This window comes from Hyposmocoma kahamanoa, unplaced genomic scaffold (assembly GCF_003589595.1).
Source record: "Hyposmocoma kahamanoa isolate Upper Pololo Valley unplaced genomic scaffold, ASM358959v1 84, whole genome shotgun sequence".
Lineage (NCBI taxonomy): Eukaryota > Metazoa > Arthropoda > Insecta > Lepidoptera > Cosmopterigidae > Hyposmocoma > Hyposmocoma kahamanoa.
In genome coordinates, this window is record NW_020654229.1 from 1,986,282 (window position 1) to 2,001,756 (window position 15,475).

The window sequence follows — 15,475 nt, forward strand, 5'->3', positions numbered from 1 at the left end:
CCCCTAGACGCCTAGGTGAAAACACCGTACCTGCGCTAACGCATCGCGCGTTAGTTTAGTACTTTGTTGTCAAATACATGAACTCGCGCGCTGACTCCGCCCAATTCCCCACACCGTTCTAGTTGCTATAGCAACGGCGTCTGCTAATCTAATAAGGTGTCAACATTGTTCACAATTTTTCGGAAAACTTTGAGACGTCATAACTTGTTTATATGTTAGGTATTTGAAAAAAACGAACATATATTTTTTATTTTCATTATGCAGTATGCTCATTTAAAATAGTCAGTGCTTTTTTTATCACCCTGTATATATTTTCCGAAGTGATTGATTCAACGCTTTCTCTGTTATATGGAATCAACCAAAGCCATTTGAGGTTGTATAGACTCTTTAGCCTAAAAAAGTCGACTAATTTCGTTCGTAGAATTTTTGAACCTCTCCTGAAAACTTGTCATTTTACAGATGTGGCCTTATTACAACAAAGGTTTGAACTGTTCTGCTGACAGTATTGATGTTTAAAGTATAATATAGTAATACACTAGAAACGTGCGCCGCCCGTGGTATGGCTTTGTGGGATGCTTTTCCGACAGACGGCGGGCTTGAACGGCGTGGCATATATAAATCAACCTTTGTATTTATTTTCAACGTTGTTTACACTTACAAGTAAGGCATGATATAAAGTACAAACTTTGACAGTCCAACACTGTTCATGCGCCATCTAGCGGAAGAAGTTCCTGCCTCCCCATTTCAATCTTTTTATTTTATGTTTTGAGCTTTGGCTACATAGCCATCAGCTTAAATAGAAAACAAATAATTTAGAAACACAAAACTTAGACCTTTTATTAGATTAATTTGTGTAAAAACAAAAACTCGCTATTTTTCCATTTCCATCTTTAAGGATGTATGTAGACAGGAACGTGATTAATTTTAATTGTAAGGAAATGTTGTACCTATTGGAACATAGTAAATAAATAACAAAAAAGTTATTTTCGACGAAAAGTGTCTTTTTTTATCCTGATATTGGTAAAATCATACTGAAAAACAATACAATGATTATAATTCTCGTAATTGGAAAGAATCTGACATGTACTTCATTAAAATAAAATAAATTTTTGCCACGCCGATTGTACGCCGTTCAAATTCGTCCGCGTCAACGTGAAAAAGTCGTTGGCAATGGCGGCGCGGTGCACATCTCTAGCCGATACTAGTGCCGCCAATCAAGGCCCACACGTAACGAGTCGAACTTTTAAAGTCTGAACCCATGGAGTCAACTAATTTGACATGTTTAAACATTGACTTACAATTATATGGACGTCGGGTCCGCGCTAAAAAGTGTCCGAACTTATAGGGCGTTAAAATCGTATACAGAGCGTCATTCACGCTCTAGTCTTCGTTTGTTTGACTGACAGCGAAGCAAGCAAAATTAGACAGTACTGCGATGACATTACAATTTAAAAGCTTTTTCATATTGCTTTACATGTCACTACGTTTAAATAAGTTGACTTGGGACATTTTTTCGTGGTTTTTGTATTAGACCCGTCGTCCATTTATTTGTAAGTCAATGTGTTTAAACTAAAATAAAGCTACATTTAATTGATTGTGCAATGACTGATAACTTTTGTTCCGGTGCCATATTGCGACTATTTCAAGAACCTATACTTCGAATGAAACGTACTTGGATGTCACAAGTGCTATTAGCATTTAGCAACAGTCTATGTCATGTTCACGAGTCTGTGTTTTTCGCTTGCTTGCGTTGGCTATCTAGAAATCTGCCTTCCGCGCAAAGGCGTTCACGAGTCTTCCGCTTGGGGTTGTCGACACTCTCGAACCCGCTGCTGCACTGTGATAGACCAGTGGTGCTGTCCTCCGTAAACGTTCCTTGTTACATGCGTGGAAATATCAAGCTTGCTAGATATCAAACTCACGCAACGTAAAGAAATCGAACGCAAAGCAAGCGGCCTGCGCAAGCGAGGGACTCGTGAACAGACCTGCGCGTACGCAACAGGTCTTTGCGTATGCGCCAAGCGAGTCACGCAAGCAAGCGAAAAACGCAAGTGAAAAACTCTTGTACCCGGCATTAATACCATCATTACCTTAGATATGTTGTTTTTTAAATTCATACCGCTAAGGAAAGGGCAAAGGTTTAAAACCATACAGCCAAATCTTCAGTTCATTATATTAAACCACCGTTATCGCAGACAATAGCACAATGTCACCATTAATTTGCAACGACGTTTAAATGACTAAATCTCATGTTCTTTTCTAAAATGTTAACAAAACAGACGCACTGCAGTCAAACATAGTCTTTTTAACCAATAAAGTTAAATACAGTAACTAAAATCTATAAATCTATTCTAAAAGACAAACCCTTTCGTTTTTCCCTGTATAATTTCAGCTTGGGCGGCCAAAGTTTCAGTATAAAACTGCTCGTTGTACGCATCCTTGGGTCCTCTCCATTTTCTCCCACCAGGAAGTACCAGCGGCCTTGGTTCAGCTGACATTGGACCAAAGACGGGTTTCGGCTTTCCCACGCGTGGGGTCGGACGTTGCTTAACCTGTCGGGACTCGTATTCAAGGCGTTCTTGCTCCATTTTCTGCATTTGCTCCTAAATGTACTTTAATGTTAAGATTCGACTAATCTATGTATGTAATAATTATATATTATTTCTCCAACAGTAAATATTTATATACCTAATGTCAATTTCAGAAACCGACTGGTCACTGAAGCGCAGAATACAAAAAATTGCAATGGTAGTTCAATACTAGCTCGAGCTCGATGGCTAGCATCGAGTATATATCCAGAAATGGAGACGAAATGTCATTTATTTGTTTGAAAACTATTCTGCCATAATATCATTACTGTGACAACTGCGCTCCGATTGGCCAGCCCGAGTTTGAAACAATTGACGGGTGTCGTCAATTGTTTCACTTCAAATCAACCAGTTAATTTGAGCTTTGCTATAATGGACGAAAATTGCAAAATTACATATTTTATATTTAATTACCGATGAAATTTGATTCCGTTTGTTTTGTAACATCTAAATGTTTTGCTGTTTTTCCCACACCACCGAATAGAACAGCACGGCATTGTTAGAAATATTATCTTTATTACAATAAATACAGAATATTTTTGGAATATATAGAGACGTACACACAGGTCAGTAGTTGGCCTGTCTATATTTCAGTGCGAACGAGAGTTGATATTTATAAGAGCTGTATCGCTAATGTGTTACCAGGAATATATGGCCCTTATTCCATTCGCACCATTTTATCTTTACAGCTCTACACCAACAAGAAATAGCCCCAAATTACATCCAACTCATAAGCATTATTTAGTTTTCCGAAAAATACAAAAAAATCCGGATTAACCAGATTCGCTGCGAAATCCGTTTTCCAATTTCGGATTTCAAATATGGTACGTATTTGCATTCCCTATTCTTGAAGAAAAATAAAATAGAAATCGATGGTCTACATAAATTTAAAGGCGTTCGGCGTAGAATGTTCCAAAAACGAAATTTATAAATGACATACCTTCTTCACTTTCTCAATTCTTTTCTGTTCCTCTATCATCTCCTCTTCTTCCCTCTTCATCCTCTCCAACTCCTCAGGCGTCAGTTCCGGCTTCTTCGCCTCCACAACCATTTCTTGAACTTCTTCTGCTTGTTGATGTTCTTCTTTGATTTCTACGTTATTTTCCATAACTACAATAAAAATTAACGCCACGTGATTAATCCATTTGAATTTCGAACAGAATTTCACCATCACGTGATATTAAAGTATTTCGGTTATTTTGAATTTTGAACTGCATTCTAAAATCAAATGTCATGTATCAACTAATATAACATAGCTAAGTATGGAGGTCCGCTAAGATGGTGGAATCAGGTTATTATAGTGTAGTTCGAGTGTTACGGACTGGTTTTAAAAGTATATGGACAATATTTAAGGTACGGGTTGTGCTTTCTTCTCTATTATTTATAAGGTCATTTTAACAATTTATGTATTATATTACCCTCCAACCTAAATACAGTAATGCTTACATTACCGCTTGCATAAATAAATAAAATGGCAGTACTTCCCTCGACGAACTCTTATATATAAAGCGTTTTATTTAGAATTCGATAGAATTCTAACAAAACGCCTTATATCATTCAAATTTCGCCCTGAACTCTAACATCAAATTGCATTATTTGGACGTGGCATCAAGCTTTGGAAATCAATTGGATCATTCAGAACATCGAGAATATAACCAGAAATAGAGACGAAATAAGGGCCATACATTCCTGGTAACCCATCAGTGATACTTCACTTATAAATATCAACTCTCGTTTGCACTGAAATATAGACAGCGCCAACAACGGACCTGTGTGTACGTCTCCGTATATTCCAAAAAATTCTGTATTTATTTATTGTAATAAATATAATATCTCAAACAACGGAAGGCTGTTCCATTCGGTGGTGTGGCAAAAACAGCAAAACATTTAATTACAAAACAAACGGAATCACATTTCATCAGTAATTAAATATTAAATATGTAATTCTGCAATTTCCGTCCATTATAGCAAAGTTCAAGTTAACTGGTCGATTTGAAGTGAAACAATTGACGACACCCGTCAAGTGTTTCCAACTCGGGCTGGCCAATCGGAGCGCAGTTGTCACAGTAATGATATGGCAGAATAGTTTTCAAATAATTTAAATGACTTTTCGTCTCTATTTCTGGTTATATACTCGATGTTCAGAACAACAAATATGTCATATTAACAATGACACTGATCCGTCCCTAATTGTACATGGCTTCCATGAATGCATGGCCTACAAAAGACGGTTCACAAATTATAGCGTAACATATATTAAAACAAAATGCAGTCGAATTGAGGACGTCCTCCTTTTTTTGATAATGTAAGTTTAAAATGTATTGAAATTACCTTCGGTAACTTGTTGTTCTTGTGACACTTCTGCGATGTCCTCGGTTACAGTTTGAGCCTTCTCTTGTTGCTGAATTTCCTGGAACCAAATCACGTTAACAAGATTAATAATAATTAAGATTATTGTATGTTAAATCAGTTGATTTAACATGAAATACAAACCAAAAAGGCTTTATTTTTTTTAGACGTTAAGTATTTATTGAAGTTTTTTTTTATGTTAAAAAGGAGGCAAACGAGCAGACTTAATAAGTGGTGGTCATGGACATTTGTAACATCAGATGACGATTATAAACGTGGTAAAGAACCAAAATTAGCGATTATACGCAATGGAATTCGGAACAGCTCCGACTGTTGTGGCGGTCGAGTTGGGAGTGACCGTGGTACGAAAACAAAATGAGACAGCGAAGGAAGATGGAACAATTCAAATTTAAAATTTAAATACAAGTATAAGAAAAAATGATAGGATACAAGCGGAGAGAGGCGATACCAAAAGGTGAGACGACGGTGTAAGGAGGTCACACCGTCACAGGCTGTTTATATCACAATGTTCTATGGGAAAAGATACGTAACGGCTTGGATACCCACCAACTGACTAAGTTGTCCCAGCTGCTTAGTGACCAACTCAAGCGACTGCTGGATGACGCAAGGCAACTGCGCCAGGGCCGCTAGCTGCGCGCGCATTTGGGCCAGTTGCTGGTCCAGGGGAGCCGAAGGATCTGAGAGAGGAATAAAAAGTCCAAGTTGTATACAGAGGTTATTGTTGTTGTTAAAAGGTAATCTTTAAGTATTATAATACTTAGTACCCTTCTCTTTAACGTTCAGCGTAGTCGGATAGAGAAATTTCATAATACACTTACCAACCATATTCTGCACACTCATCAACAACTGTTCAGCAAGATTCGTCTGATCCATTTCTTCTACCAGCTTCTCTTCTACAATCTTCTCTGTTTCCTCAACTATTGCTTCAAGATCGAGTTCTTCTTCTTGGGAATCTTCTTCTGGTGGCGGTGTTGGATCTTTGGGTGTTGGTACTGGGAGAGGTATACCTAAAACAAAATCTGCAGGTCAGAATGCAATCATTTGAATAAAATTGTTATGGAGATAGGTCTTGATATACTAAGTCGTCTATTGATTGGTGATTGGTTTGGTCTTCAATTGGTCGGTTAGAAGTTCACCACCACCTAGACATAAAATTGAATGTTTGACTGACAGTTTGATATCTAACGATGTAAACAGTTTCGAGATTAACTTTTTTCAATTGGTTTGATATTATAATTATTAATACAAAGATCGAACACTCAGAAAAAACACTCAGAAAAAATTCCTTCGATCCGGTCGAATTCGAACCGACGTCTTCTTGCATACCGTGCCAGACGCTATACCAACTAAGCCACGGAACGAACCAACGGACCTCACGAATTTTTCTATGTGCTTGCGTCGTGTCTTTGTACTTGGTTTTTCAACGACTTTTTAGTAGTTTACTTTGTACTTGGTTTTTAGTAGTTTTAGTGGTTTGATATTCTCAATAGCAAGTTCGGGAGGTGTAGTGACGATGTAAAGATTATCCTATTCAAGGCATATTGCCTGTCTTTCTATACTCGCAGCCTTTGTGTCAACTACACCTCAAAATCTCTTAGCGCCCTACTAGTGTTGTTGCAACTGCCACGATTTTGCTGTGCATCGGAGATGTACGATGGTGCGAGCCATGGTCGGCAGCGAGAGGGCGTGAGGTGCGGTGGCCTCCTTCTGCACCGATGCATTGTCGCGGAAGGAGGCGGCGGAGCGTGCGCGAGTGGAAAACCCTTCCTCTCATCCTATACACCGCAAACATTTAGTGCGCAGGCGGCTGGCCTATGCCCGCCAGTTGCCTGACAGTGAACCAAAGGGTGCTTTGTCACCCTCTGGATAAGGGTTCACGGGTTGGTTGGCGTGCCAATTCCCGGCATGCCACGAAATGTGGGGACGGTAAAGTCTCTCAGAGGTGGGATAGGTCCTAGATACCACAGCGCCTCCCCGTGATACGGTGGTATCCTTGACGGATTTTCCCTCGAAAAAGGCGCACGACTTCTTCGTCCCGTCATTAGATATTATAAAAAAAACCGTGATAGAGCGGCTTCCCTGATGCATAGAGTTCGTGCGGCAACAGTCTCTTGAGTATAATTGCAGAGTCCGGGGTTTTCTTCATGAACACTAGACCCGGTTGCATATAGTTTAGAAAAAAAATGTTATTTGTAGCACTAACTCTATCTTTTAGTGCTTTATGTTAATCTCTATAGATGAATACTTATTCCGAAATAAAGTTATTTGAATTTGAATAATGATTGTGGTACTAGCAAAAAAACAAACACATCAAGAAAGTTCACATGTCTTGGGTAACTTGCGAAGTCCTCAACTCGTATATGTCCTTCAAGGAGACTTGTGCCTGATTATGACAATTACACATGTTACTACTTAAAATCAAATTGTACGTCTGATTGAACATAAAAGAACGTAGGAAACTACTGCCTATTAGTCTTATATATTTACCGGTATCTTCGAGATCAGGAACCTCACTCTCAGGCAGAGGATCTACAGCCTCCAAAATCTCAGGAAATTCTTCAGGTATCAGGATAGGCTCCTCAGCCTCCACTGGAGGGGGTGTAGGCTCGCGGAGGGCTCGTTCCTCCCACGGGAGGAGACCAGTGTTGAAGTCCTGATGGGAGTTGATGACATTATGACATGATAGATGAGTGGATGATGATGAGTTTTACCACCAGTCAAAATAACTTATGTACAAAATTTTAAAAAGAGATTGATAAAATTTAAAGTGAATTACAAAACGCTCTTTTGTTAGCATGAAGAAAGGAAGGAAGGCCCCTGAGTCAAAGCAAAATGATATGTATTGTGTAAGTAATAGTGACTTTGCCAGGGGCTTTACGTTAATTCCTCAACTATGGATAAATATCATTGGTAAACACTCAATATTATCTGCCTGACTAGCTCATTCCCAATAGATATAGATTACTACGGTACTGATACTCTTTGACAAAATTCTACAGTAAAACCATTGACTTACAATTATATGGACGTCGGGTCCGCGCTAAAAAGTGTCCGCACTTGTAAGGCGCTAAAATCGTATACAGAGCGCGACACTCCGCTTTAGTCTTCATTTGTTCTACGGACAGCGCGATACTGCGATGACATTACAATTTAAATTTCGAATAGGTTGACTTGGGACATTTTTTTCGTGGTTTTTGTATTAGACCCGTCGTCCATTTATTTGTAAGTCAATGAGTAAAACAAAACATTATCACCATTGATAGTTCGTTTGGAACATGTAGTTGCTGCGAATCATCGAGTATATAACGAGACGAAATAAGGGCCATCTATCCTTGGCAACTCACCAGGCAAATGGGCCTTTTATCACTTTTAAATGTCAACTTTAGTTTGCGCTGAAATCACAAATTAGAAAGCTGAAATAGTACAGCGCCAACAACTGACCTGTGTGTACGTCTCCGTATATTCCGAAAAAATCTGTATTTATTATAATAAAGATGACGAATGAAATATCTCTAACAATGTGGGCTGTTCCATTCGGTGGTGTGGGAAAAACAACAAAACATCTAATTACAAAACAAACGGAATCACATTTCATCGGTAATTAAATATTAAATATGTAATTTTGCAATTGTCGTCCATTACAACACCCGTCAATTGTTTCGAATTTGGGCTGGCCAATAGCAGCGCAGTTGTCACAGTAATGATTTGGCAGAATAGTTTTCAAACAAATTAAATGACATTCGTCTCTATTTCTGGTTATATACTCGATGGCGTGAATGTTCTTGTCTGTAGATGGAAGTCGTTGGTTACGTCAGAAATGAAAGTAAGAAAAAATGCCCAAGGTACACGCAGCACTCAATTAATTTTTCTACCTTCAACTCGTTTAAGAAGTTGAAATAGTAAGTTGGCCATCAGATGGCGCTAAAGCGCACCTTTTGTTTGGTCATGTAACCTATTATATCACCATTGAGCTAAGTTAGTTTCCGAGCTGGGCAGTATTTTAATTAATTATAATTTAAATTAGTACCTACTATTTGTATTCCAATTACTACGTAAATATGTATTTGTACCTAATAATTCATATTTCAATTATCTGACAGAAATGTATTTTTTAATTGATTCTTCAATTATTTTCGCGGTGTTCGGCTCTAGTGGTAATTATTGTATTTTGTATTTTCAATGAGGTGAAAATACCGTATTATATACTATATATTATCCTTATATTACGTATTACATATAATATATTTTCAATACACCTCATGAAAGTATTTCGTAATTTATATTTTAATTAAAATATTACCTAGTTTGAGACCATTCAGCCAGAGTTAAAGGTAGAAAATTTAACTTTTTAACTGAATTCTTATTATGAAAAATAGTAAGTTTGATCAATACTTCATGTGAATATATTTATAGTGATGTTATTTACAATTAAATAATAAAAGAATAATTAGTTATTTTGCGTATTTATTGAACGTTAGTTTCTTTTTGAAATGTAACTAATGTTTTATGTACTTTAATGTTATTTCATTCCAATCGTTATTTAAATCCGTTTTTACGATAATTTAATTAATAACATAATTGTTAAATAACAACAGAATTACAATCCACTAGGAATACTTATTGCGTTACAGATTCAAAGTTCGAAAGATATGAAAATTAATTCCAATTTAAACTTAAACTTATCTACATAATTTTAATTATATATATGTTTAAAATTATTACATCTCGTGAGAAATAAAATTTTCTATTAATAATTACTTCTGCAGGCTTAGCATGAACACAAAGGCTAAGAGCGCGTTCAAACTAGACGTATATAGAAGCTCTGCAGTGGCGCCACTCTAGCAATTACAATTAGTGAAAAAATTGACCTCATAAGTTTATGGAATTACATATATTTGCCTAGTTTTATTGAAATGGGTTAACAGAAAGTAAGTGAAATAATTTACCACCTTTAGGGGTAAAATATTTTCTTCAAATTGTTTAATTTGCTTGATTTCAACAAACACACTGCACATGCCTATAAAATTTGAGGATTTTGCTCGATTTCCATGGGGTCCCTCACTTGATGACAATACCTCGAGAATTTTCCCTTTCAAGTAAAAAAAGAATTTTCAAAATCTGTCCACAATTGACGAAGAAATCGCTGAATGATTTCATAAAAAATACATCCCTACATACAAAAATCGAACAAGACAAAGGAAAAATTCTTTCAATGTGACTAGACTCGAGTCAGCTTCAGTTGCCACACCGAGGCCACCGCTCTTTCCAAGTGATATATTCAATCAAATAAATATGATAAAATTTGTCGACTTTAGCGAGTTATATTTCTTTGTTCTGCTAAACCTGCCGATATGTAATTTAAACATCAATTACCTCTGGTTTATAATCTGGAGCGACTTTGGGTTTAGGTTGTTTTACAATTTTCACCTTGTACGGTTCCTGAAACAAAAAAGTTTCTTTATTATTTGTGTTATAGTAAAATTAGAGCTCATTGTGAATTTGTTCGTCCAGGCAAGTATTGCCATTTTACCTATTCTTACCGGCAAGAATTAACGTGACTAAGTTTCGGTTTTGCAGAGTAAGGATGCTAGTAGAAGTACAGGCACATGGGACTTGTCAACTTATGTCTCGGGGGGACAGGCGCAGTGGCAGTGACCCTCAGATATTAGCGATTTAGAGCTCCGAACAGCACTGTGGCGCACCACTTGTCCGTCCCGTCATTTAATGCCATAAAAAAAGGACCTCAACAGTCCCAGTTCATATTTGAGAAGCTTGCTATCGTTTCAGTCTGTAAGGCTTGTCTACATTGCTGGTCTAATGAAGTTTTTAACGTGTTTTTATAAGTATTTTCCTAATTTTTGTCACATCGTTTTCCTTTACCGTAAAAAAGAGTTCTATTTATATTCTATTCTATACTTAAATATCAATATCAGAGGCGGCTCGTCCTAAGGAGCGCTGGTGCAGTGAACTCCCACTCCTGTCCAACCCACTAAAATAAATTTATTAATTACGCTTTCATATTATATTTGGAGCCGCAGTATTTTTTATTATTAATGAACGACAAACACACAATTAGATTTTTATCTTTCTCTTTAATACAGTGTAGCATACTGACCCTTGAGTGGAGCGCTTCGCGATGCGCTCCTATGGACCGACATTGTTTACTAAGTTCAATACTGAATTCAATGAGTGCGAAAGAGAAATTTCTAAACGGCGCGACACGTGAAACAAAGGACTAGTATGAGGATTTTTTCACGCGCATTTTATTGTGTTGTAAAAACTGTTATTTTTCAAACGTTGTTAAGAGCGTAGTGTTTAGTGGCATTGTTTAAAATGGAACACTATAATATGAGTTTAATTTTTTATTTAAAATATGTATAGATAAGTAAACTCCCACTAAAATCTCCCACGAGCCGCCTCTGATCAATATACCTAAGCTTTCTTATTAGGATCTATAATTGCTTATCTTTCAAACAAACCGACAAACAAAAAAACAAAATAACAAACAAAAATAAACCGATTGACATCTGCACAACTGACATATGTATCATCTAATCTGTACTATGCAATGTTTAATGTAATATAATCATAATAGTAAAATCTAATGATAATTTCAATATGATAATATAATAATAGATTTAAATGTAATACTTTAAACTAATGACTTCTTTAAGAATATTTGTCCGCCATTATTGGTTGATTTTTTGTGATACTTAGCACTGTTATTTACTAAACATCAAATTGTTACACCAAAAAATCACACAAATAAACAAATTTCATTAATTTAAATTCAAACCAACGATTCTTTGACCTGGGTACTCACTAGCTGAGCTGAGTTTTAACCGTTGCATGTTATGTAACCAAACATCTTAGTGTATACGCGTGCGGTTCGCAGCGAGCCTACGATAACCAGATACTCATTCTAGCGAGTGAAAATTCGCCAGAGAACCTCGTCAGAGCATTTGCGCGGGGATCTTTTTGCAATACTTGTATTTTCTCGGATTGGAATCGGACATAGTGCAAAAGCGACATCTGAAGTGGGTCCGAGTTTTGTAGATTTATAGTCTCCGACTACGAATGCAATGCGCACGCGCTTACTGTATCTGTCACGTTACAGTTACAACACGTTAATGAGTACCTGGCTTTACAGATCCATAACCTACTAACCCACAGGTGACACTATTTGGGATTCGAATAATTTTTTTTATAAAAAAGACCGACTTCAAAAATTTGTAGAATTACATCTATTTGCCAAGTCTTTATTGAAATTGGTTGACGGAAAGCAGGTGAAATCCAATACCCTGATTCATCGTCTACTTTGCCAGTCTTAGGGTCGTATTCTAGAACCCTACTCAATGCTCAAGTCAGGATTTGAGTATGGATCAAAGCACTAGAAAGCATACTCAAGTCCTTGCCATTAGAGTCGTATTTCCAGTGCTTGTGTTTTCATTGCAATCCTGACTTGAGCATTGAGTAGAGTTCTAGAATACGACCCTGAGAGTTGGAATATTTTCTTCTAATTCGAATGAGCCTACTACTAAAGTTATTTTTTTTATTAATACTTAAGTGACGGGAATAACAAATTGTGCGCCTGGTGGTAAGTAATATGTCTGTCCATAACAGTTGCAGTGACACTCAGAGCTTTAAATCACAAACATCTGAGTGGCAATGCCACTGCGCCCGACACCCTGAGACATAAGCTGATTAGTTCCATATGCCTGTAATTTCACCAGCACTCTTAGCCTTCGGAACCGAAACGTAATGCCCACATTACTGCTTGGCGGTAGATATAGATAAGGTAGCAGTATTTCCCAGGACGAGCTCTTTCACAAGGAGGCCTACTTTCCAACAAAACAAGAATCATCAAAATGTCCGAGTAATTGTCTAAGATACACACTAGAAAATCAAAAACAGTCGGTAACCTATCACAAACTCGAATTTTTTTCCCCGAAATAAAGTTTGTTCGAATTTTCATTACACCGAAGTCGAATTATAACGAAACCGTTGTTCTTTCAGGATTTGTTGGATGTTTATCACAAAGACACGATTAGGTTCGGTTAGATTACGTGTTAGGTTTAAAAGAAAAAACATTTTCCTCTCAAAATTACTTTCGAGGTCATGAAAATTCAACCAAACGTTATTTCTGGAAAATGTCATTTCGGTATTGAAAATCTCGACCTCTTTTGGAGTCGGTTCAAAAAATAGTTTCAGTTCCAGTACAATATAGCAATGGCGGACAACTAAGAACTCGATATTTACTTATTAAGCTTTGAAATTTAAGCACACAATCACACAACCACCAACATCAAATAAAAAAATTAAACTAAAAAAACTTCCCCATCATTTGCTAAGCTGCCAAATCCATTACCTTAAAAATGTCTATTGAAACACAGCCAAGGGCAAATCGTACATAACGATACATTTAATAAATATAAATATATCTATTGTCAATAAGGAAACTAATATAAATATAGCAAATAGAAAATGCATTGTGTATTTACAACGCCAATTCTGTAATGCAACTACATTTGGCAGACGTGATGACAACGAAGTTGACGCCAAAACTAAAAGTGTCTCCTCTGTGGCATAGTAACCGTAAGTATTTATTGAAGTTCCATTTCTAGCAACTTTTGTGAAAAAGCTCGTCCTAAACCTGGAACCTTAGAACTTAAAATTATTATAGATATAAAATTTTTCAAAAACAGACAGAACTTTATTTTTGGATAAATACTGGTACTCTGTAAGACCGACATGACAGACTGCATTTCAACTGCAACTCCGACTGTAAATTTGCAGTCGGAGTTGCAGTCGAAATGATCGTTGTTAATCGTTACTTCGTTATTCTAGATTTATATTATTTTATTGTTATTATTGTACCAATTCATTATCAATTACAGTTTCAATTTATTTGTATGTATTTTTTAATTTATAACTAAATTTTTTATGGCATTTTTGGCCACATGAATTGTTAATGAATAAGTAAATAGAATACGAAGTACTGCCACCTTCTACTGTTCGATCATGTGGCCGAATTTAGGAGAAGGCTTCAGTGGCTCCCTATCAAGTTGCGCCGTGAGGAGCACGTTCTCAGCTTACTTTACAATGTTCTATACCACACTCGTACTCCGCCATACCTTATGGTTCGTTTTCACTTCCTCGGGGATGATCACAACCGTGAACTAAGGTCTAAAACGGATAACCTACTGAAGCCTCCTTTCACTCGCTCTGAGTATTACAAAAATTCTTTTACTATTAAGGCTGCAAATTTGCGGAACGATCTCCCATTTGAAACTATTTTCAAAACCGGATTGCGTAAATATCTTTTATCACGGTCCTAGTCTGCAACGTATGTATTAGTAAGTATAAGTTATTAGTAAGTATAAGTTCATTTAGGTATATTTATATATACATATATCTACGTAGGTATAATATATCATTATTTTTTAAATTCAATATCAAATATTTTATAAATTACTATGTGTCTTTATTTAATTTTATTATTTTGTATTTTTTTTATTTTTTATTTATACAATTTTATTTTTTTTATATTTTTATTTTTATATTTGTAAAATTGGCACACTACCTCTCCCGCTCCGATTAGCATTCCTCTAACTCTAAGGTTGTCTGGAAGAGATCGCTCTTAGCGATAAGACCGCCTTTGCCCACATTAGTTTTAAGTTGTTTATGTACTATTCTTGTTCTTGTGTGTGAGCAATAAAGTGTTTATCTAACTATATATCTATCTACTGCTACCTTACCTATTTCCGCCGCCAAGCAGTAATATGAGCATTACTGCGTTCCGATTTTGAAGAACAAGGGTGCTGGTGAAATTATATGCACACTTATCAACTTATGCCTCAGGTAGACGAGCGCAGTAGGAATGCCCCTCAGATCTTTGTCATTTGAAGCTCTGAGTGGCACTGCAACTGTGTCACTTACCATCAGGCGCACGACTTGTTCGCCCCGTCACTTAGTATTATAAAAAAAGAACCAAGCCACAATTCCAATTGTAAAACAAATCTTACCTTAATTTCTTCTTCCTCCGGTTCAACATATCCATAATACCCAAATTTCATTTTCGGCACCGGTCTTTTCGGTTTCTGCAAAAACGTAGTATATTTCCGTTCTTCTTTCTTCTTCTCTTCTTTGGCCTTCTTCAATATTTCTTCATTAATCGCCTTTAACACTTCGGAGTCCTTTAGCGACTCGACAAGAGGCTTTATTCTTTGGAAGTCCACGCTAGAATCATCAGGGCGATGCATATGGGACGCAAGGACTCTGGACAGACTGGATTTTCAACCATTTTGTGTGTGTTTGGAAAAGACAAAAATGTGTGGGTTAGTTATTTAATTTCTCTAACATTCTATCACGTCTCTCTCCCAATCAGACTGACTTAACCTCAGGTCTGCAGTCTGCCTGGTACACTTCTTTCGTTTCCTCTACTAGCATCAATCTTTTCATACTCTCTTTTTAAACCGCCGACGTAAAAAGAAGATAGATATTTTTTTTTTTTTTTT

At 36.7% G+C, this 15,475-nt stretch overlaps 1 protein-coding gene across 1 annotated transcript in view; it reads right to left on the bottom strand.

The window, feature by feature from the left end:
- The window catches only part of LOC113234506 (titin-like), a 32,563-nt gene that overhangs the window by 12,465 nt on the left and 4,623 nt on the right, over positions 1-15,475 (bottom strand). Inside the window, exons 2-9 of the mRNA XM_026469845.1 lie at positions 14,984-15,245; positions 10,332-10,397; positions 7,446-7,611; positions 5,777-5,965; positions 5,505-5,635; positions 4,920-4,998; positions 3,529-3,698; positions 2,365-2,603 (exon numbers count right to left, since the gene is read on the bottom strand). Coding sequence (XP_026325630.1) covers positions 2,365-2,603; positions 3,529-3,698; positions 4,920-4,998; positions 5,505-5,635; positions 5,777-5,965; positions 7,446-7,611; positions 10,332-10,397; positions 14,984-15,245 — 1,302 coding nt within the window. The remainder of the gene's footprint in view (positions 1-2,364; positions 2,604-3,528; positions 3,699-4,919; positions 4,999-5,504; positions 5,636-5,776; positions 5,966-7,445; positions 7,612-10,331; positions 10,398-14,983; positions 15,246-15,475) is intronic.